At 41.3% G+C, this 24,214-nt stretch overlaps 2 protein-coding genes across 3 annotated transcripts in view; one reads left to right on the top strand and one right to left on the bottom strand.

Moving 5' to 3' along the window:
- The window catches only part of SLCO5A1 (solute carrier organic anion transporter family member 5A1), a 108,065-nt gene that overhangs the window by 75,078 nt on the left and 8,773 nt on the right, over positions 1-24,214 (bottom strand). The window lies entirely within an intron of this gene.
- On the top strand, positions 11,228-14,094 carry LOC102515404 (40S ribosomal protein S26-like). The gene is made up of 2 exons (XM_006193758.3): positions 11,228-11,283; positions 13,673-14,094. Exons 1-2 carry the CDS (start codon positions 11,228-11,230, stop codon positions 14,007-14,009), a joined length of 393 nt encoding a protein of 130 aa, XP_006193820.2. The 3' UTR covers positions 14,010-14,094.

The raw sequence follows: 24,214 nt of genomic DNA on the forward strand, positions 1-24,214 counted from the left end.
GTTCTGGATCAACTCATGCAGGGAGCTTCCTGCCCAGGTGTGGGTATCAAACTCCAGCCCTGGAGAATTCATGCACTATGATACATCCACCTCTTCTTGTAAAGAGTAACTTTATTCTTTCTGACTTCTGATACATTTCTGATAAATTGAAATTCAGACCTATGCATGCCCTAAACTGATGTACCATTTCCTCCAATTAGAAGTTCTGGTGGTTAATTTTGTGTGTCAGCTTGACTGGTCTATGGGATGCCCAGACAATTGGCAGAACATTATTTCTGGATGTGCCCATGAGCGTGTTTTTAGAAGATTAGCATTTGAGTCAATAGGCTGAGTAAAGAGATCCACCCTCACCAATGTGGGTGGGCATCACCCAATCCTATAGGCCCTAATAGAAGGAAAAGGGCGGGCAGGCAAATTCTCTCTCCTCTTGAGCTGGGATAGCCATCTCCCCTTGCCCGCAGACATCAGAGCTCTCGATTTTCAGGCTTTCAGACTCCAGGACTTAACACCAGCAGCCCCTCAATTCTCAGGCCTTTGGACTTGAACTGACTTACATCACCAGCCTTCCTGGTTCTCCAGGCTGCAGAGGGCAGAGGGTGTGACTTCCCTAGTACCATGTGCATCAATTCCTATAATAAATCTCCTCATGTACATATAGACCTCCTATCAGCTCTGCTTCTCTGGAGAACTCTAACACAGATTGGCTTCAAATATCTTCCTTCATGCCCTGTGATTATCATGATTAAGTCATATCCAGCCACTGACCTGCCTATGCACCATGCTAATTAATCAAAATTGTCTGTGCTAGATAAGAACGTGAATTCAGGTCCATGGGCCACAGCCCAAACCCTTGAGGCTGGATGTGTCCTGGAATTAACACTTTTTCACATTTTACAAAAGTAAAGGGTGAGTGATGCTCTATATTATGTAACTCCCCCAGCAGAGTCTGGAACGGTGCTCCAAAATCAGACATGTTATGACTTCTGTGACAAAATAAATGAACAGTCATACTAAGCGTGATTTTAAAACTAGCCCCTATCAGATCAGGCTGGGATTGGCCACGAAATGAGATGCAAAGCTACCTTTTGGATTTCAAAGATTTTAATAGAATGGAAAGTTTTAGTAGAGGAGCAGCAGCAGTAGAAAATGCTTGAAATTACCACAAAAACAGATATGAGGCACCAGCTTTACATCCCTCAAGAGTGTTTAACTAGACCGATAAAAGATTCCTTCCTGAACCATGAATCAAGCCCAATATTGGTATTAGCCCTTTATTTCCTCCGTCTCCTCCATCTGAACATTACTTCTATGTCTCTTTGATTCTAGGATTTCAGTATCATTAGAAATATACATATCAAGTCAAGAGGTAGATTTAAAGGGGAAAAAAAAATCACATAATTTCAAATTATTTCAGGAGATTCGGACAGCCACAGGATCAACCCTTAGGTTACTCACTAGTTCTGCTCGTTCAACCAAAATCATATGCTGACAAACATCCCTTTCAGGCGGCTTCGCTTCTTTTAGTGAATTTCCCTATGATCACCCCATAATTCTGAAATTTGTGTCTATTCTGATTACCACAACAAGGAAAAGCTTGATTTAAAGCATAAAAGACAGTAAAAGAGCTCAAAGTATTCTTACTGGATTGGACAGTGACTTACTGAGTCCAAAACAAGCATAGAGTCCTGGGTAAATCTCATTACCTGTCCTAGGTCATGGTCACCATAAGCAGCTTAAGTGACCTGGGCTTCCTAACTGTTTACTCCACATTTACCCTAGTAATTTGGATTAGTCTTCATCCAAACCCTGCCAGGTCAGCTTGAAAAACACTGGCCTACATCGTATCTTGTGGAATTTTTGTAAATGTGAGACTCTAAGGGTCACAAACATTGTCATGTGTGAGACCACATTGATGGTGGTAATCCCCTCACATCTGGTGAATAGCTCACAATAACAAACCTGGTATAAATTGATTACACATGCAGTTATCATTTTCAACATGCATTTAATTCAAACAATAAATCAGACACCATAACAACATAATGTATAATCATTTTCTTCCTTAAATAAGATCCTTCCCTACTGTGCATCTTAATCACAGAACAAGGGAATCATTCCAACTAAAATCATAGCCTTGGTACAACTTAAAATTATCTTCTCACTAATATGAAAGCTGCTGTAGCGAATATCTTAGGTTGGATTCCCCCAGAAGCAGACGTTAAGATAAGGATTTGAGTCCAAGTAGTTTAGCGTGATTCTGGAACACATGCATACTGAGTTTAGGGATACCACACACAGTGCTGGTTCATCTAAATACCATCTGTCTCCGAAATACCCTCAAACATATATATTTATTTATACACACATAATAGTCTATTTCAGTACAGTGTGTGCGTGTGTGCGTGTGTGTGTGTGTGTGTGTGTATGTGTGTGTTCCTTGCCCCAAGCAACACATTCTGTTTTCCAGCAGTAGAAATTGGCCTGGGACACAACACTGTGCCTCTTGGCCAATGAATCTCAGCCAATGACTGGGGTGAATACGTCTGCCCAGTGGCTGGCTTCTCTTTTGTCCATTTATGTGTGAACAACTTTGACCCATATTGTCCAAAAAAGAGTATACAGGTAACTCATGCTGGACTTGTGACCCAAATAGACCTAGAAGGAGAATTAGCCTGGACATGGAAAGGCAAGGACCTGTAAGTTTCATGTAATCTCGAGAGTCATCAAGGACATGGTCAAGGATACAGAGGGCGAAGCTCAGCAGGCGAGTGGGACTGAGGAAGGAAGCCCTGTGATAGTCTGAGGGCGTCATACACAGAACTGCAGCCCAGAAAGACTCAGGACAGAACTAAGGCCAGCGGCAGTCACAACTTCAGGGGATTTGAAGAGAACTCAAAGCCATTGCCAAGGCTGCCATTACATGATGTATGTTCCTTTCAAATGTTACTAACATCTTTAAAAAAAAAAAAAAAAAGGAAAAATAGCAAAGGGCTGGGATCTCCCTGTTTCGCTGGCATCAAATGGTCCAAGCTGAGGCTTCCTATTCCTGCCCTCCATTCCCCACATCCCAGAGGTTCTCTGATCGCATCTGCTCACTCTCTCGCTCTCTGCTCACTGGGAAGGGCCAGCCTTGGGTGTTGTGGGGTAAGTTTCAAGAAAGCACACACTGGAGGTGAGGACACACATACAGCCAGCTGGCATTATCACTCTGCAGGAAGGGAGAAAGGGGAATGTGAGCTCTCTGCAAAACCAGGATGGCAGCTGTCAGGATAAAACAAGTGAGTGCTGTAAGTCCAACCCACGGATGTACCGAGTCAGGAGATGTCCTTGTCTGCTCAGGCTGCCATTGCAAAACATCACAGACTGGCTGGCTGCAGCAACAGACTATTTCCTCAAAGTTCCGGAAACTAGAAGTCCAAGATCAAGGTGCCCTCGGAGCTGGCTTCCAGTGAGGGCTCTCTTCTGGCTTGCAGATGGCCGCCTTCTCACTGTCTTCACATGGCCTTTCCTCCATGCACCTTCCTCTTCTTTCAAGGACACCAGTTTTACTAGATCAGGGTTCCAGCCTTTGACTTCATTAACCTTAGTTATTTCCATAAAGTCCCTATCTCCAAATACAGTCACACTGGAGGTTAGAGCTTCAATATGAATTTTGGGGGGACACAATTCAGTCTATAACAGGAAGTAGGAGTCTTTTTTTAAAAAAAATCATTATATTGTTAAATTACAGTCATTGAAAATTGTGCTCTGGGTGGGGCAGGGTATAGCTCAGTGGTAGAGTGCATGCCTAGCAGCTACACGGTCCTCAGTTCAATGCCCAATATCTCTCTTTTTAAAAATAAATAAATTAAAAACTTCAAACTACCTCCCCTCATTTAAAAAAACTGTGCTCTGTTTGTTCACTAGAAGAAAAGTATTCAATTTATGACAAAGATTCAATACATTAAAAAAAAAATCTGGGATGAAATTCTCCCCTCCTTCCACGTCTGCAGTGCTGCTCTGCGGTCTTGCACAGAACACACAGCCAACACTCACTATGTGCCAGGAACCATGTGAGGTCCTTGGGCTCATGGAAGAGGACAGAAGCAGTAACTTCCACAGGGAGCTCACGATTTGGTGGGACAGCATCTGGGTCATAAACAACACAAGCATTTGCTTCCTGTCACTAAGATTTTACTAGCTGGAGTTTATTTCATTTAAAAATATCCTATCCTCAACAATGTAATGGCTTTCTCTATGTAGTGAATTACAGAAGGTTCACTTTGGGAGATATTCAAGCAAATATTGATCTGACCATTAAAGGAAGACTATCAGGATAAACAATACTATAAATAGCAAAGTTGAAAATAAAGTCAACAAGGAAAATAGCTAAATTGAAACTCTGTCTTTAATTGAAGCCTTTGCATTCATACATCTATTTTTATCAAGTATTAAAGATACAAGAATAGCTCAATCAACAACCCATAGATGACCCATCTTCTGCAGGACACTGGGTGCTAAAAAATGTAAGCACTCTCAGAAACATTACAATTTAGAGAGACAAGGGAAGCAGGTGCACTGTTCAAAGGCACAGAGACTAACACTGTTTCAAATACAAGAAAAGCACAAGCCAGTGATTAACCGCCAAACAGAGCTACTGCAATTTACAAAAGCAAAACTGTGAACACTTTGGACAAAGATATTCAAGGATGAGTAAAATTTAGATATAACGGGGACAGAAGAGCACATGAAGAAATATGGTTAGAAAATTCCATAAATAAGGTAACGAGTAGAATATTTGGGAGAGCCGGGACAGAGCCATTGGGGAGAGCCTTCAACATCACGCCAGAAGATTAGATTTTATCCTCAGTAATGGGGAACCTGAGGAGCCCCTGGAAGTGTTCTAGCGAAGGGATGATACAATCGAAGTATTATTTTAAGAACATCCGTCTGGCATCACCATGTAAGGGTTGAAAGAAGTCTGTAGACAAGAAAACTCCAATAGTCCAGGCGTGAAATGATAAGGATCTGAACTAGGCTGGGTGGGGGAGGGTCATGTGAGAGGGATTTAGGAGAAAGAGAATTTATAAGACTTGGTAAGTTATAAGAAACCAAGAGATTCACTGGTCTTCACAACATGTGGGCAAGAGATGGAAAGAATCATTAACAAAATTAAAAAGTCAAGGTGGAAAGCTGGTTTCAGAGCAGGTAAAATCCAACAGAAATTGATCACAAAATGGTGAGGCCAAAACAGCAATCATAGGATTTAGTGTGGACACAGGCACATACTCTTTTGGAGAATAATCATAATAAATATGTCATTTTTACAATAGTATGAAAATATTTTTTAATAGAACTTTTTCTGATCACAAAGCAACTCAAGTTCAAAGAAAACACACTTGGTACCAAAAAAAAAAACCAAAAACAAAAACAAAAATACAAAAATCGCTCAGAATCCTGTTACCCAGAGATGACGATTCTAACACTGTGTTTTCCTTTCAGTATTTTTTTTCAATGTCAATAACAAGAGACAAAGGGAGGAGACAGAAAGGAAAACATGGCTAAGATTTATTGACTGCCTAGTACATTCCAAGCATTAGTCCAAGCTCTTGACACACATAAAGGAACTTATTCTTCACAACAGCCCTAAGGAATAGGTACTATTATTATCCTTTTTTTGCAGATGGAGAAACTGGAACCCAGAGAGTTTGAGAAAACTGCCCAAAGTAACACAGAATTGGACTCTGAACCCAGGTAACCCAGCCCTACCTACCACGTATATTGCCTCTTGCACTATGTGATTTTATAATGTATATCAGTTTGGATACAGAATAACAGAACCTATGCTCATCCATTCATTCTTTAACCAAGCCTGTAAACTCTGCTGTTCATAGGAGCAGCAGAATTCCTTAGGCAAACGCCATTAAAGGAGGGGCTGCCAACTGGAAACCTCTCCTAAAATAATTATTTTCCCAATAGCTGGTCTTCCTGTAGTCTCTTGAGATTTCCCCAGTTCACTGAATCCAGTAGTCAGGATTGGCTACATAATGTCGCTGTAACAAGCATCCCAGAACATCTTAGGGCTTATAACCGCAAAAGCTGATTCCTTGCACACAATTCATGATCCATCAAGGGTCATCAGAGAGATATGCTCCGTGACTTCTGGCTCCAGAACCCAAGTTGACGGCACCAGAATGTTGCCACTCTGGTGACAGAGGAAAAGAAGGTTCCTCAGGATCTTGCTGTGGCACTTAAATACTCTGGCCTGGAAGTAGCACCCGTCACTGCACATGACTCATTGGCCAGAACTCGTCAAATGGCCCCACCCAACCACAAGGAGACCAGGAAGTACACTCTGCCCAGAGGGCCAGAATGGGGAGGAACACCTCTGACTTCACATTACCTGAATGCAGTTCACACCGAGTCCCTGGAACCCTCTGGTTCAAGCCACACCTTGACAAAGACTCTATTGCTAATATCCTTTTAAGGCAAAAATGGTCAATATAGATTGAATTAGCTGTAAAGGAACCTTTATGGCACCAGCTTAAATTCACAGAGTCATTAAAGAGTATCCAGGCCCCTTCTATGAATGTAAAAAATGAAGCCCAGAGACACCAGTCCAAAGTCACTCCAACAAGTAACAGACTAAACTTCAAGAGTTTATTCTTTTTATGATTCCCTCAATAATCCTTCACAAAGCATGTAAGGAAAAGGTATGTTTCACCTGTTGAGAGATGTACCATATGTACTGGAATCAACCACAAACTTCATTAAAATTGAAATCTGTGTTAAAATATTTTTCAGGAAAGTACATTATCATAGATCTTACTGTTGATAAGTTTCTTATTTTCCTTACCAACATTTTATGATTCAGTGTTTTAAATTCTCTGACAGATTTTATTTTAATTTCTAGTCCGGGAAGTGTATTCATTGGCAAGCAAAAAAGAATCTACATGGCGGTATTTGATGAATAGATCTTTATATGTCTTGCAGTATCTTTCCTTTGCTTTTACTTAGCTGACACAAACTCAGTAGTCAAACAAACAAAAAAAAAGATGAAAGCAGGACTCACTCCCCCACAGTGGCTCCAGGGTCATGGGAAAGTAGACAATGCAGTCCCTTCATTTAGTGCAGAAAACTGACACCCACAGAGTTCAAGCCACGTGCCTAGTTCCCCCACTAACACCGAGTTAGAGCAAAGTCTCATCTCCAGGCTTCCAGCTCCAAACTCAGTGTTCTTTCCAGCACCCCATGTTCCCCCAAGCTTCCTTGTTTTGGACAAGTCATTCCATTTCTCTGGTCTTCAGTTTCCTTCACGGCAATGAGGGAGAAAGACTCACTAGATCAAGATTTCCCAAATGGGTTTCAAGAAGACCAGCCTCTGAGATGACTGTGGAATTAAAAGTTCTTTGGTCACACAAGTTTGAGAAAGACTAGATGCCTTAGTCCTCTCCTGGACGGCAACAGAGTAAAGGCTATAAGGAATTCTGCAGTCAAGAAAAAGACGGAATGTTGCTGATGCCAGGGCTTCCCCAATGCATTTGGTAACAGGAATGTTTTCGTGTGTTACTGTCCTCAGTGTCCTGACTCCCTCTCTGATCACTCTTCCTCCTCTGCTCACTCTTCTCCAGTAACATGAGCCCCAAACACCGCAACCACTTCCAGTCTCAGGCCTTCAGACCTGCCGCACCCTCTGCCTGGTGGGCTCATCTCCCCAGGAGATCTTCCCTGGTCACCGTGCTCCCACGCTGTCCTGCCTGGCCTTCTTCATCTTCACGCCTCCTATCCCTGCCTAGAGTTACAGGGTGCACTGTCAGCCCCCTGCCCTGGCATAGAGGCTTCCGGAGAGCAGGAGTTGGTCTTGTGAATCGCTGTAAACCCAGCACCTAAAACACTGTCTGCAAAGAGGAGAGATGCAGTAAATATTTCTTGAATGGATAAACCAATGAGCCATTTAGTGAAGCCGGGGCAAACAGTGTTGTGTAGAACAAGGGGAATTGTTGCCAGACCAGGCACCGGCATCACCTGGACACTTAACAGAAATTCTCAGCCTCCACCCCGGACCCACTGAACTAGACCCACTGGGTGCAGTGGGTGGGGGTGGGGTGGGGGTGGACAGCAATCTGGGTTTGAACAAACCTTCCAGATGACTCTGATGCCCACTCAAGTTTCAGAACCACTGGTCTAGAACATCTTTAAGATCAACCCCTGAAATTCTGGAATTCTATGATTTGTGAGCAATTCTCTTAAGGTCCTTTGAGCATTTTACAGGGGAATAAACTAATTTCTCATGTTTCCTGAGAGCCTTAGAATTATCATATATGGTAACATACTGGCTTTTCTCTCCAGTAGAAATAAAGCCCTAATTAACACACAATGTCCCACTGAGAATTAATCAGTTTAACAGCTACCCCAACGCACTTGAGGGTCATTTTACCATCTGTTATAACAGAAAAACCAGTTGCCCTGGAACAATTAAAGCTCTCTCTAACAAAGGTTGAGTTCTTCCCCCAAAATAAGAAATATTCACACGCACACAACACATACACACACAGAGAAAGACATTCTTATTATGAATCAGTCCCTTGATTACATTCCCAATGATAATGCAGAAAATCCAATTAGTTTTAATACTGAAAAACACTCCAGAGAATAATTTACATGCTCTCATTTCTATCTGTTGTCCCTTTTCGTTAACTGAAAATGGACAGCAGGGTAATTTTTGATAAAAGTTCTACTAGATGTAAAAGCAAGCAAGCATTACTGAGAGCAAAAAGCCAGGGGTGTAAACCTCATTTACAAGTCACAGCACTCTCTGGGCCTCCACAGTCTGGCCCAAACATGCTAACGTGCTCACCCAGAAGCTCTCTTCCTGCCAGACTGATAGACTTGAAAGCTCCTCACCATGCTTTTCACACTGCCCCACCTGCTCTGTGTGTATCAGACCCCCTCAGCCTCTCTGGCCCGGCTCCATCCTGCCCTTCACTCAAGGTGGACCCCTTTGCAGACCATGTCTGCAAATCCAGGCCAAAAGTCTGGCCGCACTGGATTACACCATTCTCATCAGATGTGAGTGTGTTTCATCTCCTCTTATGATTAGTATCAATGAAAGAAGAGGCCCAGGACATACACATTTCTGCGCTCTCCCTCACCCATTCTCCTCCTGAACCTGCCATCTGGCATCTTTGGTTCATCTCTTGGTTTCAACTTTAGCTAAAAGACTATCGATCTCTACAGCTCTCAAGGGATTCCAGCAGCCAAGTGAGTCCCACCTCCCCTCCTCACTTCCTCACCTCCCTGCGGGGAAGAGAGGGAGAAATCTGAGCGGGTAGCCAGGAGGGAGTCCTGACTGGCAGGAACCGTGACTACAGGATGAGGGGGGTGGTTATGAGATAGCGCCTTCCTTGTGAAGGAGGGCGGAGACCAGGGTAGACAATATGTCTGGCATGGTATATGAGAGTTTGTCCCTGTCCAAGACTTTAGAATCCCCAGGAGAAGATGTAAGATAAAGCCAGGCCTGAAAGCAAGACATTTTTGTTAGGATCTAAAATCTGTATCTTAAAAATCAATCAGAATTTCGGCTTCCTGTATTTTGTGAGTTTATTTTCCTGTGGATCTCAGGATTTGTGGAGTCTTTTACAAGTTTCAGCTTATTTCAGTATGCCCCAAAAAAAACAAAAACAAAGGAAGGGGTTGTCTGTCCCATAGTTATTACCACATTAAACAGGCAGCTACCCACCCCATCCCTCCACTTCAGGATGAGTGTGGAAATGATGCAGAAGCAGAAGTGAGACATCCTCAGGGAAGATAGACAGGCATGTCGGAGCCCCCTGGTGAGTCACTCACCCCACCTGCAGGGCCTCCTGCCAGAGAAACCTTGAAGCTTCTGAGTTCTCAAGGCAGCGATCACTGCACACGAAAGGTGACTTGAGTTTACACCCCGAGACCACAAAGCATCACTGCTCAGGACACGCTGGGTTCCAAAAGCCACACCCTATGAGCCACTAAAATTCACTGGACTGCAAGCAATCAACCTGTTAAAAATATAGCTTGGCACACAGGAGGGTTTCTAAAATAAACAAATTTTGGAAAAAGCCTCTCATGGGTAAATCCCAGTGGGTACTGTATGTTCCCAAACAAACTGCTACCCGCCTTTCCTGAACATCCCCAAAGGGAATGAGAAAAGAAGAAGAGACTCCAGGTTCCTTTTCTACAAGACTCAAATTGAGCTTTGCTAGACCTGAGGATCCCAACATAAGAGCTAGTTCCATATTTAAAACCACTCAAGTCAATAAAAAATAACAAACATAAAAATTAAAAATTAAATACACAAAATAACACAAAATAAAAATTAAAAATAAATAAATAAGATAAAAATTAAAAAACACAAAATAAAAATAAACAAAATAAAAATTAAAACACAAAATAAAAATTAAAAATAAATAAATAAAATTTTTAAAAAAGAAAAATACCATATGAGATCACTCACATGTGGAATCTAAAAAAGAAAAAACAAAAACATAAATACAAAACAGAAACAGACTCATAGACATAGGATACAAACTTGTGGTTGCCAAGGGGGCTGGGGGTGGGAAGGGACAGACTGGGATTTCAAAATGTAGAATAGATAAACAAGATTATACTGTATAGCACAGGGAAATATATACAAGATATTATGGTAGCTCACAGCGAAAAAAACATGTGACAATGAATATATGTATGTTCATATATAACTGAAAAATTGTGCTCTACACTGGAATTTGACACAACATTGTAAAATGACTATAACTCAATAAAAAAAAGTTAAAAAAAAACAAAAACCACTCAACTATATTTTATATATATACATATAATCTTCATATATATTATCTTTATATATATATAAATTTTTTTATAATATATAAAATCTTAAAACTAGGCAGGGAGGAAGTACAGTGAGTTTTGCTAGGAGGGAATCTCAGCCATTACTTCCATGGACTTCCCAGTATGTGTCCCACTGGTTTGCATTCAGATCCCCAAAACAACCCACAACAATCTACTTAACATACAGTATTACGCACCAGAATTCCAATATATGCACCAGGAACAGACCTCACTCCCCCAGCTTAAAAAGACTTCAGAGGTTTCCCCGATACAACACATGTGCTGGGAAATGGGGACCAGCTCATGGGGACCAGGGCTGGGGAAGCCCAGGGCTCAGTGTCACATAAGTTTCAGAAATGTGAAGATTGAAGTTGAGAAGCTACACATGGCAGATGGGAAGCCAGAAACAAGAAGACGAAGCCGCAGCCATTTCTTTGATAGGTAATCGGTTCTGTCTCGGATTTCTCCAGAATAGTTTCCAACCCCAACGGTTCAAAACAGGATCATCTAGGAAGCTCTTAAAAGATATAGATTCTAGGGCCTGACCACAGCTCTGCTAAATTAGACCCCAAGTGCTGGGTCCAGGAATCTGCATTTTTAAGGATGCTCTAAGAATCCTGCTCTGGGGTTTTGATATTAGAATGATGGACTGACATTTCACATGTCACAGCTCTCCAATATCCCTTAAGCCACATTTTCCTCTAATGGATTTTAATTCCTATTTACATACCTCCTCTGCAAACGCAATGCCATGTGGTTTCCTTTATGTATAGCACTTACCATGATTTTATTTATCAGTTACTTGTTTATTGTTTGTCTTCTCCACTAGACTAAGTCCCACGAAAGGATTTTGTATTCGCTCATTTCATTTCATCTTATTGCCACATCTATAATGTCGACTGAGTAGAATTACTTCCTTAGATCTTTGGGGAGTTATTGTGTCCTTATTCCTAAGTCAATGAGATGGACCAGAGCAGCTGGGTGGCCCAAGATCATGTGATAGTTAAGCGGCAGGGCCACGTCTCCCACCAAGACTCAGGTTCCACCTTCACCCCCTTCCACTCTCTCCATGCTGCCATGCTTCAACAGATATCACAACTTTATTCCAATTTATTAATTATCAAACTTGCTGACGAGCTGGCCCATGGGTCTCAAAGTCTCATGTTTATTTGCATGACAGGCAACTGTGCAACTCTGAGACACATATGCCGCTGGGAATTTATGTAGAAACCTTGAACTCATTCTACACATTTAACAGAGAAACAACACACATAATGTAAAGTGGGAAAATGAAAGTTCACTGGAAAACTCTGGCATAATACATTCTAGCTCTGGTAAAAAGAAAAAGGCATATTATGAGAGGAAGACTAGTTAGCTACAAAAAAAAAAAAAACTCACAAAACTGATAGTAACAGAATCCTTTGCTAGAAAAAAAAGCACATTTAATGGAAACCTGAATATGGATGGAGGTTAATGAATAAAATAGCATGAGTTTATTCTAACCTAAATAATTTATAGGAAATTAAAAGGAATATCTAGGAAGAAGAATTCTGGAAATTAAATGGATGAAAATACAATAATAATGTTGAAATGACCTAACTGGTCATTAAAAGTCTGATTTTAACTATAATGAAATTAGAAACTCAACCATTTGGGACTAGTAATACTTTGTTAACACAGACTTTGACATATTTATCCTATCCTGGAGAAATGACATTTAATCATGACAGCTGGTTGAGACTGTACAGAATCACAAGGGAAATCAGCTACTGAACCTATTAACACATTGGCAATTTTTTTTTTTAAGAAATCAGTGAATTTTTCAAATTAAATATTTACACAAAGTATTTCCAGCAAATATCTCATAAAAAGAGAGGGCAAATCATAACAAATTAGGTAATAAAATCAGTGGTAAAATATCTAGCCATTTTAGAAAAAATTGATTTTTTATTGAGTCACTAAATAAGCATAGTAATCTTGGTAAGCATTTAACCATAGGCCTCCTAGGGTTCTTCCTGAAACATTAATCTTGATTGAGTCACATTAGAACATTCAAAAGACTTTAAATCATCAGTAGGAGTAAATTGAAGCAAAGGGTAATAACTAACCAATAATGATTTAGAGTTAGGGAAGGTCAAAGTGGAAACCCAGAGACCTGGTAGTGAGCTTGAATTGTGACCAATGAAAAGGTTAAAAGCCCTCAAATTAAGAATCAGATACCACATTAAAAAAAGAGAGAGAGAGAGAGAAGACTCAAAAGAGAGAGAACCATTGATTAGCCAGATTCTGTGATCAGTGAAAAATAAACATCTGGAATTAGAATATACATGTGTGAGATTTTAATCTATGGATATGCTCCTAAAAGCTACAAAATATATTTTTTATAATCATAGCTAAAGGAATTCATAACAAGCAAAAAACCTTATTATAATGAGAGAAATATACCTTCCCACCTGAAAAAAGGATGTATTCTAAGTTTTTATTTTTGCATAGAAGTTTTTTTTTTTAAACAAGACAAACCTACAGGCTCAAAAATGAGCCAGCATAGTTTGAAATCAACTCGTTAAGAAAATGTGCAATAATCAAATGTCCTTTTTTTAGCCTAATAACTCTAAGTAAAAAGAGTAACAGTATATCTTTTAAGTATATAAAAAGATATCAAGACCAAAGAGGAAAAAGAATACTTTTTTAACCTAAACCCAATTGCCAATGAGATTATGAATATTTTGTTTGACATACAAATTGGGGGGGGGGGGGGGCGGAAGACAAGCAACCTATCAGAATATAGTCAGATATGCTCTCTCGTATCCTCACTTCCAAGATGACCAAGAAAAGAAAACAATGATCGCGCCAAAAAGGGCTGCGGCCATGTGCAGCTTATTCGCTGCACCAGCTGTGCCAGATGCGTGCCCAAGGACAAGGCCATTAAGAATTTCATTATTGGAAACATAGTAGAAGCCGCAGCCGTCAGGGATATTTTGGAAGCAAGCGTTTTCAACGCCTATGTGCTTCCCAAGCTGTGTGTGAAACTACATTACTGCGCGAGCTATGCCATTCACAGCAAGGTAGTCAGGGATCGTTCTCGTGAAGCCCGGAGGGACCGAATATCTCCGCCCAGATTTAGACCTGCAGGTGCTGCCCCACGACCTCCACCAAAGCCCATGTAAGGAACTCAGTCCTTAATGACTGAAGAAATATTGTTCTCTGGAAAAGAAAAAACTCAATAAAATGGAAATTATACTTAAAAAAAAAACATAGTCAAATATGTCAAAAGAAAATTTGAAAAGACGTAGGATCATTGGAGTCCCTTAAAATCAGCTTGGTTAGAATATTTAAACACCCTACCTTCCTAAGGCTACTCACAAGATGATTATTATAATTACCATACCATCATTATTATGATAAGGTGATGGTAATTTTTAGTATACATTTTCCATATACTGAGATACAGTTAATGACCTGAGATAGTTTTGGGGATCTTTTTTTTTTTGGAGGGAGAGTGGGTTTTGTGTTTTGTTTTCGTTTGTTCTTTGCAGTGAGGATGGGTAAGCATTGCTCCTATTCCCTGCCTCCTGGAGGTCAGCAAGTAACTGCATTTGCAAGTTGACAGGACAAGGTGCGAGCAATGCATTATGGAACAAAGTGACGGTGTCTGACTCACATGGAACTTACAGTCACAAGCCTCATTAACATTGGGCTCTGCCTGCCCAGTGAGTTCACCAGCTGCAGACACAAGGTAACCCCAACCGAGAGGCATAGCCGTGTACAGTGGAGCACCTGTATGTGGCTGAAACGTCAGAATTCCACCCTGGACAATGGAGTCCAGTGCCCCAGACCTCAGTGGAGGCTCTGAGAGCTTGCTTAGGCACTCAGCACACAGTGAAACTGCCAAGCCAAGAGAGAGAAAGCTCAGCATCCTGGTAAAGCCACAATGAAGAGCCAAGGAAATGGTCCACTGGAATCCACAGGGACCGAGCAGATTGAAGGAAAGGAGGTCCCGGGCAATGAGCATATACAGGAGGTGCCGGGCACAGCAGGCTGGCTGAGAATTCAGGGTAGGAAATAGACCCTGCGGAGATTTTCTGAGCCACTTGCCAGATGTTAGTGTAGCCTAAAGCCTTAAAAGTGGGTAGGGAGGGAGAGGGGGTCAGTCCCCACAGTAAAGACAGAAGGAAGCCAAATAATAACAAATACTTATAACTCAACCATTTCCTGTGACATCATGACCTGAATCACATGGCTTGTTGATATGAATCCAAACTTTGCTTCAGAGATCACCCCCTTCAACTTTTTAGGCAAAATAAGTAAAATTAAATATAGAAAATCAACTAATTAGGCATTTGCTCCCTTTCTTTGCCCAGGCAAACTCTGAATGTGGCCCCACAGGCAGTAAACTCACTAGGGAGAGAGAGTGAGAAGGTACAGGAGGCTTAAGCAATAATCTATAAAATATCATTTGACCATGAAAAAATATGGATTAGAGGAAACGCAAACATTCTGAAGCCAGCAACAGCAAGGTCAGGTCATGTTTCTGGGAGATGGGATGAAGCCATTCCTTTATGTCACTATTTCTTCTACTCATTTTGTTTTTCTTCTGCTCCCCCAACTCTAATACACACACACATACATGCATGCGCACACGTGATCGCAGATTGCCCTCTATGAAAGGTGCGCAAGAAGGTCCCGTTCTATGTTTCCCAGGCAGCTCTCTGCAGCTTCACATAATCCATCCCACCTTCCCGTCTATAATAAACCACAGGAGCCAAGACGTGAGGAAGTGGACCACCAAGGAGAGTCACAGGCCCACTGCAGGAACCACAAAGGCTGTGAAGTCACCAGACCTCGCTGGCTGAAGACCTGATCCGAGATTCTGAAGTCTAGAATAGGACAGAAAAAGCACAAAGACAGCCCATGAGCACGTGTTTAGGGCTACTTCCCTACACCCCTCGGCAATTACATTTGATCACAGCCTAAATCTTCCATCATAAGTACCAGAAGCTCAGAGCAAGAACATCTTGTGAGAAACTATTTATAACCCAAAGGCTTTGTCTTCTTTCTCCCCGTGGTCACTCCTTCCTTTGTAGGGGAGATTACAGACCCTCCAGACCCAAGAAAGCCCAGAGTCCAAGCATCCTGATGGGGGCCTGGGAGAATGGAGTGGATGCCTCCGGGGGAGGCACTGCCCAGGCAAGAGCACCCCTGATGTAATGGAACCACATGCCTCGTTCCACTCACCCAGGGCCTGCCTAACACACCAAGACCCAAGCCGGGGCAGTCAGCACAGGCAACCTGCTCAGAAAAGCCACAAGAGGAGCTGAGCCCTGCCAGCTATGATGAAAGCCAACCCCACTCTCCTCCCGAATAGGATGAATTTTTTTTAATAATGACAGCCCACTTTCTAAGTGTTTAACCACGTGCCAGTGTAGGTCCTGTTTCAAGTGCATCACATTAACTCTCAACTAGCCCAATGATCCCAGGCTTAACAGACGTGGGATCAGGCAGAGAGAAGCCACAGAACCCGCCCCAGGTTACACCCCTGGCCCTGGCCGAGCTGGGATTCGAACCCAGGCAGCCTGGCTCCAGCAGCCACAATCTTAATCCCAAAATTCAACCAGCCTTGACTATGCTAGCTTCTGGATCTACGCCACAGGAGGTTCAGAGAAATCAGAGTATAGTTCAGGAAGACCCTTTGAGACACTCTAATTCAATTCCATCAGTTTATAAATTTGAGAACTGAAACCCAGAGATGTCAAGTGACTTACTAGAGGGCACACAGCTCACACAGAATATTAAATCATCCAGAATAGATGGTGCTAAGTAAGTAGTCAAATGAGACTGTAAGTTCCTTGGCGATCAGGAGCCACTTTTCAGGGTTCGTTGTAGAACTACAGTATACAGTATACAATGAATCTTCTCTTCCACTGTTCCAAACCCTAATTCAGCTTTGGAAAAAATCACCACAGATTAGATTAAAATCCAACGATTAATGGAAGTAGCACACCCATCAATCTTCCTTTCTTGCATTTAGCCACCACGGCCTTCCAACAATTCAATTAAAGAAATTAACACTAATTTCTTTTGAGAGTTTCACAAGAATGAAATAACCAGAGACACCTTAAAGACCAGCAAAACCAAATTTTAGAATCATTACCCTAAGATTTATTTTTTTCTCATAGGAAATGTTTCAGATTTATCTCAGAAAGTTTTTGCATCTTGTTAAAAGCTGCTGCCCTTCCACCTAAAGGAAAGCCATTAAAATGCAGTTCAAATCAGGAAAGGTTCCCCCTCCAGCTGAAATTAAACACCAGGGACATAAGCATATTTCTAGACAAAACAGTGGCAAATATCTTTTACCCAGTAATACAAAGACACTTTGCAAACTAGGACTATTGGTCCATCTTTATACATTGATCAGAAGCTAATTTACAGCCAGAACATTAGGTCTAGAATTCATTACACACATTCTTGTTCACCTAAATTTCCCTGCCCACCTTTCTTTAAAAAAAAAAAACAAAAAAAAAACAACTTTACTTCTATGTCCTTCATAAGAACTCAAAGCCAGAAAAATAGGAAAACATCTGATAAGACCAAAAATCTATTATTATTATTATTATTATTATTATTATTATTATTATTATTATTATTACTACTACTACTACTACTATTATTATTATTACTACTACTACTATTATTATTATTATTATAGTTAAGAATTCTCACATGCTAGAAAGTCAGGAACTGTACAATTCAACTTCAGACACTTGCAAATTATGTCATTTCATCCTGCTGAAAATATTAATTACATGAATATGCTCTTTACTTTTAAGCAAGAGTAACCTGCACCTGCCTTTCCCGGTTATATTAGGTAACAGGGATTAGCATTTTGCAGGGTGACAGTTTCACAAGCCATCGTAACTTCCAGGAGGCGAAGAAGAGTCTGAATTTACCATCAGGTAATGCACAGCTGCCAGAAAAAGGAGCAAAAGGAATGTCTGACTCCCAGGGACAGCTGTCACATGGCGACATCACTCAAGCCACCAGCGTGGGGAAGAAATGCCCAGGACACTCGCTTCTGATGGCTCAAGAAAAGCAGAAGAGGCTACAACTCCTCTCCAGACCCGAGTCCTAAGCTCAGGAACAAGACCATACCAAGCCAGGCTGAACAAGGAACAGAACTAAAGAACTTGAGGCCACAGCATCTAAGAAACCACTAACCTTGCCTCCTCGTCTCCTCTAAATATAATAAAATCAAGAAACTCAGCAAAGTCGCACCAGAAGTTGATAAACTTTTCCCTCCCCTTCTCTCTCCTTATGTCAACAGTTAAAGCTCATGCTTTGGACGATGACCTTGAGTGCTGGTTTTGTCACTTTTTAGATGACCTTGAGCACATTTATTTAATCCTGTTTTTTTTTAACTTTTTTTATTGCATTATAGTCATTTTACAATGTATTTAACCCTGTTTTTCTCATCTATAAAACGTGAAAAATAAAAGTAGCTGCTGATTTTTGAAAATCAAACAATGGGAAAAGGAAAGCCTCATCTGAAAATGGTTTTGGAAACTGGATCCCCACGTGCAAAGGAGTGAAGCTGGACCCTTACCTTACACCGTATGCAAAAATTAGCCCAAACTGGATTAAAGATCTAAATGTAAGGCCTGCAACTATTGAATCCCTAGATGAAAACATGGGGGGAAAGCTTCAAGACATTGAATTTGGCAATGATTTCTTGGATATGACACCAAAAGCACAGGCAACAAAATAAAAAAATAGACAAATGAGACTGCACCAACCTAAAAACTTCTGCACATTTCAAAGAAACAATTAAGAGTGAGAAGGCAACCTATTAAAAGTGAGAAGGCAGCCTACAGAATGGGAGAAAATAAATGCAAACCATATGCTTGATAAGGGTTTGATATCCAGAATATATGAAGAGCTCCTACAGGTTGACAATAACAAAAGATAATCTGATTAAAAATGGCAAAGGACTTAAATAGACATTTCTCCAAAGAAGATATACAAATGGCCAATAAGCACATGCAAAGATGTTCAACATCACTAGTCATTAGGGAAATGCAAATCAAAACCACAATGAGCTATCACCTCACACCCACCAAGATGGCTAGTGTCAAAAGAACAGAAAATAGGAAGTGTTGGTGAGGATGCAGTGAAGCTGAAATCCCTAAATCCATAGTGCAGCCACTATGGAAACCAGTATGGGGGGTTCCTCAAAAAATGAAAAAGAGTTACCAGATGATCTAGCAATCCCACTTCTGGGTATTTATCCAAAAGAACTTAGATCAAGATCTTAAAGAAATATTTGCACACCCATGATCTAGAAGCATTATTCACAATAGCCAAGAAGTGGAAGCAATCCAAGTGTCCATCAACAGATGAATGGATTTAAAAATGTGATAGATACATGTGATGGAATATTATGCAGCCCTGAAACAGAAGGAAATCCTGTCACATGCTACAACATGGATGAAATGCAAGGACATTCTCCTGAGTGAACTAAGCCAGTCACAAATGGACAAATACTGTGTGATTCCACTTATGTAAGTATCTAAAGTCATCAAAACCACAGAAACCGAAAGAAAGGTGGCTGCCAAAGGCTAGGGGGAAAATTATTATTTTGTGGGTACAGAGTTTCAGTGTCATAGGATGAAAAAGAATTAGAGATCTGTTGCACAACACTGTGAATATACTATTAAACTGTACCCTTAAGAATGGTTGATGGTTATTTTAATGTTATATGTTTTTTTACCACAATAAAAAAGGAAAAAATACAGCTGGCACACAGAGTTGTTCTGAGGAGGAAACAAGATGATAAAGCATTTAGCACAATGCCTGCCATATATTAAACAGTCAAAAATACTTGCTTTTAAAAATAGCCTTTGTTAAGCCCCATGTTTGAAACTGTACCGCAGGTTTTTTAGTTAATTAAGCTCTTGATTATTTTAAAGAGAAATTCTAGGTCTTAAATACCTCATTAAATCTATCTTACATCTCCTCTTGAAGTTCAATTATTTAGCTGGTGAGCTCAGTTTTAAGATACTGATTAATTGTGTTTCCCAGAATTCCTCATCTTGATGTCTTCTTTTACTAAAGACACCACCACTAACACAGAGCTCAGTTATAGGGGGAAATGACCTCCCACTCCCCTTATGACACACACGTGCACACACTCACACATCTTTCCCTCCTCAAGGGTTACAACAGTCCCAATTACGAAAATATGCCTAGAAAATCTCCATGCTTAAAAAAACTTTTAAGCTGATGGGAAGTGAAGTCACAAAGAAAACCATGAAACCCTTCATACTTTTACACCCTCTAAAAATAACCTACTAAGGCACACTACAGTATCTCCCATAACCTACTAAGAATACAATACAGTCTAGATACCAGGCTGTCACCTGGGTAACGACAAAGCAGTGAGTAATGCACAATTAATCTGCATTTCCTATCACTTGTTTGCTAGAAGGCTTTCCTATTTATAAAGACGTGTTTTTCCTGGGTCTCCTCCATCCAAGTGTTCAGTGCTTTCTAATTCTATGACCTAGAGATTTCTACTTCCAAGCCCAAGATCTAAGAAGCACAAAATAGCAGAGTAACTTGAATGCTTAAGAGGGGAAAAGGTCAGAGCATCACCAGTGACCATGTATTGCAGGGTGATTCCTTGTTGTGGGATCCGTCCTGTGCACTGTAGGACGTTTAGCAGCCACATGGGCCAAAATGACACTAAATGCCAGGGTTTGTCCAATTTGTGACGATCAAAATCGACTCCAGATATTAACAAGTGTGTCCCCTGCGACTGGGGAGACTTGCCCCTAGTTGAAAGCCACCATTTCAGAATGACCTGTAACATATGCAGTTTTCCAAAGGGAGCTGAGGTTCAGAAATGCCACGTCAGGACACTGAAAATGGTCTTAGAGGAGGACCAGGTGGCTGCAGAATCTGCCTTTTCCCTGGAATGGGAGACGGCAAGCACAGGGTGAGAGCATGAGCACCAGCAGGAGCACCCAGCACAGCAGAACACATCGGCAGGGACCCACAGCCTCCATGTCTGAATATTCTAGCCTCCTTCCTCCAAAAGACACACTAGGACAATCCAAATGCCCAACTGTGTTTCTTTACTTGCATTTCACTCCGAAAATGCCTACTCTAAAATCCATTTTGCCTCTATTTTCTTTTCCAAAATCCCTATTCCTTCTTTTCAAAATTAAACCCAAAAGGAATGACTTGAAACATCCACACATTTGAAAAAAAAATTCTTATTGTTGAAATACAGACATGTGCCAATCAACATTTGTGCTAGAACGTTGCAGAGTTGGGGAGAAATGACACTACCATGTAAGGACCTGAACTCCTCCAAATTTTCATTTATGTGGTATAGATTTTTTTTAAGCAGAATTGTTTATAATCTATAAACCAGTTCAGGCTCAAAACAAGTTGGCTGCATGATTTGGGCAAATCCTTTAGTGTTTTTTTCAACCATTAACCATTTTTAAGTGTACAGTTTAACAGTGTCAAGCATATTCACATTGTTGTGAAACAAATCAGAATTTTTCATCATACAAAACCATAACTCTATACCCATTAAATACTAACTCCCCAGCCCTCCTCCCCTCAGTCCCTGGCAACCACCATTCTACTTTCTGTTTCTATGAATTTGACTATTTTAGATTCTTCATATGAGTGCAATTTTACAATATTTGTCTTTTTGTGACTGTCTTTTGTGACTTCACTTAACGCAATGGCCTCAAAGGTCACCCATGTTGTAATGAATATCTCAGAATTTCCTTCCTTTTCAAGGCTGAGTAATATTCCAGCATATATACCTACCACAGTTTTGTATGCATTCAACCATCAATGGACACTTGGACTGCTCCCACTTCTTGGCTGTCATAAATAATGCTGCTATGACTATGGCTGTGCCAACATCTCTTTGAGACCCTGCTTTCCCTTCCTATGAGTCTAAACCCAGATGTGGGGTTGCTGAATCATATGATAATTCTATTTGTCATTTTTTGAAGAAATGCCACACCGTTTTCCATAGTGCAGATCCTTTCATCTTTTGGAGTCGGGGATTCCTCACCCGTCAAATGATCATGTTTACAAACGGGGCTGAATGAGATGGTCTTGAGGACACATACTCGCTTGACTGTGACTGCTGGAGAGATCTCAGCCAACCAGTCCAGCCTTTTCTATCTGACCACCTTTTGCCAAGGAAAAACTTCTGACCCCCTCAGTCTCCAAAACCATTTCCAATATGCCCAGATCTTACGTCTGTCTGCCACCAAACTCCCAATTCACTGCTAAAATTTCTAGATCGTTTAAAAAGCAGAGCCAAGCGTGTGGGTGTATTTGCTTCCCCCACCAAAGGGTTTATAAGGTGAGCTCACCTGGGGTTACAGAGCTCACAGATTTACCTCTGACGTGCAGAGTTCCACCACCAGAGAGAAACCCACCAGCACAGAGCCTGTAGGGTGGTGAGAGGAAAAAGAAAGTGCTGCCTCCTTTGGTTAATAGTAAAATGAACACCTTTTGTCCAAAGCCACTCTCTCAGTAAACTCAGGGCAGTGATCACGATGTCACACAACTGTGGAATTCAAAAAAGGAGCCATGGCTTATGAAACACCCAGAACTGACATCCTTCTTTCAAAAAAGCAATGAGAGATGGTGGGGCTCTTCCTGATAAAGTAGAAGTTCAATTAGCAGCAGTGGCCCCAACCCCAAGCCCAGAGACTTTCCACCTGTCAAAAGGGCCAAAGATATGTGGTCTTTAGCCCCTTGCTGCTCAAAATGTGGTCCTTTGGGCTTGCAGCACTTGCTTTGCCTGGGAGGATATTAGACATGCAGGGTCCCAGCCCCAGCTCAGACTTCCAGAAGCAGGATCTGCATTCTGAAAAAATACCCTGGTGATTCACAAACACACACATACACCCCTTAGAGTTTCAGAAGGACTGTCCTGATCCACGTAGATAACTAAACTGATAGCAATGTGAAAGATGTATCAGAAATACTACGAAAAAGGCTGTTCTCTGCTATTTGCAGGCGGGCTGAATAGATCAATGCGCACTCAACTGCCTTTTCCACAGTGAGACAGGAAATCCTTTGCTTTTCAGTTAGAATCTGAAGTTTGTTGGTTTACCAGCCTCTTTGACTACTTTGTCTTAGAGGCCAAAGGTATTTATATATAAACATATAAATTCAAGAATTGTAAGGGTACGGAAGATGCACACATCCTGACACAGAGGAACTGTCCCAGGTATACATGAAACTCATCAACATACCAGCAAGCGGCTGCCACAGGCCACTGGCGCCCAGCTGTCCTCACTCTCTGCACTGATCCAGCCCAGCCACTCCTCCACGTGTCCGGGATCATTGCCTCAAATCCCTCCACCATCGCCCTCCCTCCTATTAGTATCCAGGGGAGATTTTATTTTTATTTATTCATGATTTGTACAGAGCCTACTTCCCAAAGGAATTGTATGTGGCTTACAAAGATGAACACATTGTAAACAAGATGAGCAAAAGGAAAGCAGAATAAATACCCACTTAGAAGGCTTAGAAGAAAATGTATGTTCCACATCATCTTTCTTTTCTTGGCTCGCCCCCTACCCCCATCACTGCTCTTCCCTGGGAAGGCAGAAGGGGGTTAACATGACGGATGAATCTGAAAATGAACTGGGGTGCTCAGTTCCTCTCCTGCACACAGGGAGGGAAATTCTGCTCCTTCTTGGCACAAGTCTGATCCACACACACCCTGGCCCCAGGCCACAGAGGGAGACCCAGGGCTGCCACCCTGTTGAGGTCCAGCATTGCTGGTGGCTGCATGGGTAAGTCTATTTAATGCTGGGATTATGGGAAAGTCCATTTGCACAAAGATACGAGCTGTATTTTCAACCTCACCTCTATCAGTTTTAGAAAGTGGTATTTTGGCTCCCATGTGTTTATTCCTCTGACATATTTTTCACTTAGCTCAGAACTCAAGTGAGGGGAAAGGGTGCTATTTATTAAGCCCTTTCAAAATCCCAACAAAAAGATCCAGAAAGCTCACACTACAAGCCAGGGCAGGACAGAGAGGAAGCTGGCACCACAGAGGCTGGACCAGCCCTTGACCACCTACCCTGGCAGGCTTGCTGCTCAGGATAACTAATCCCTAACTTGTCAGAGCCACAGATACACATGGTTATATGGTCCTAGGGAACTCGGAGTTGAAAGACACGTAAATGTATCTTTCTTTGGTTTTATTACTATAAATAAAACCTTATATATACAGATACAGATTGCTCTATATAACATTGCAAAACACCAATCAAGATTTTCTAGGCAGTTTTTAAGCGACCTCTTTTCTTAAGATTCACATATA

The sequence above is a fragment of the Camelus ferus genome, chromosome 29 (genome assembly GCF_009834535.1).
Source record: "Camelus ferus isolate YT-003-E chromosome 29, BCGSAC_Cfer_1.0, whole genome shotgun sequence".
Classification (NCBI taxonomy): Eukaryota; Metazoa; Chordata; class Mammalia; order Artiodactyla; family Camelidae; genus Camelus; species Camelus ferus.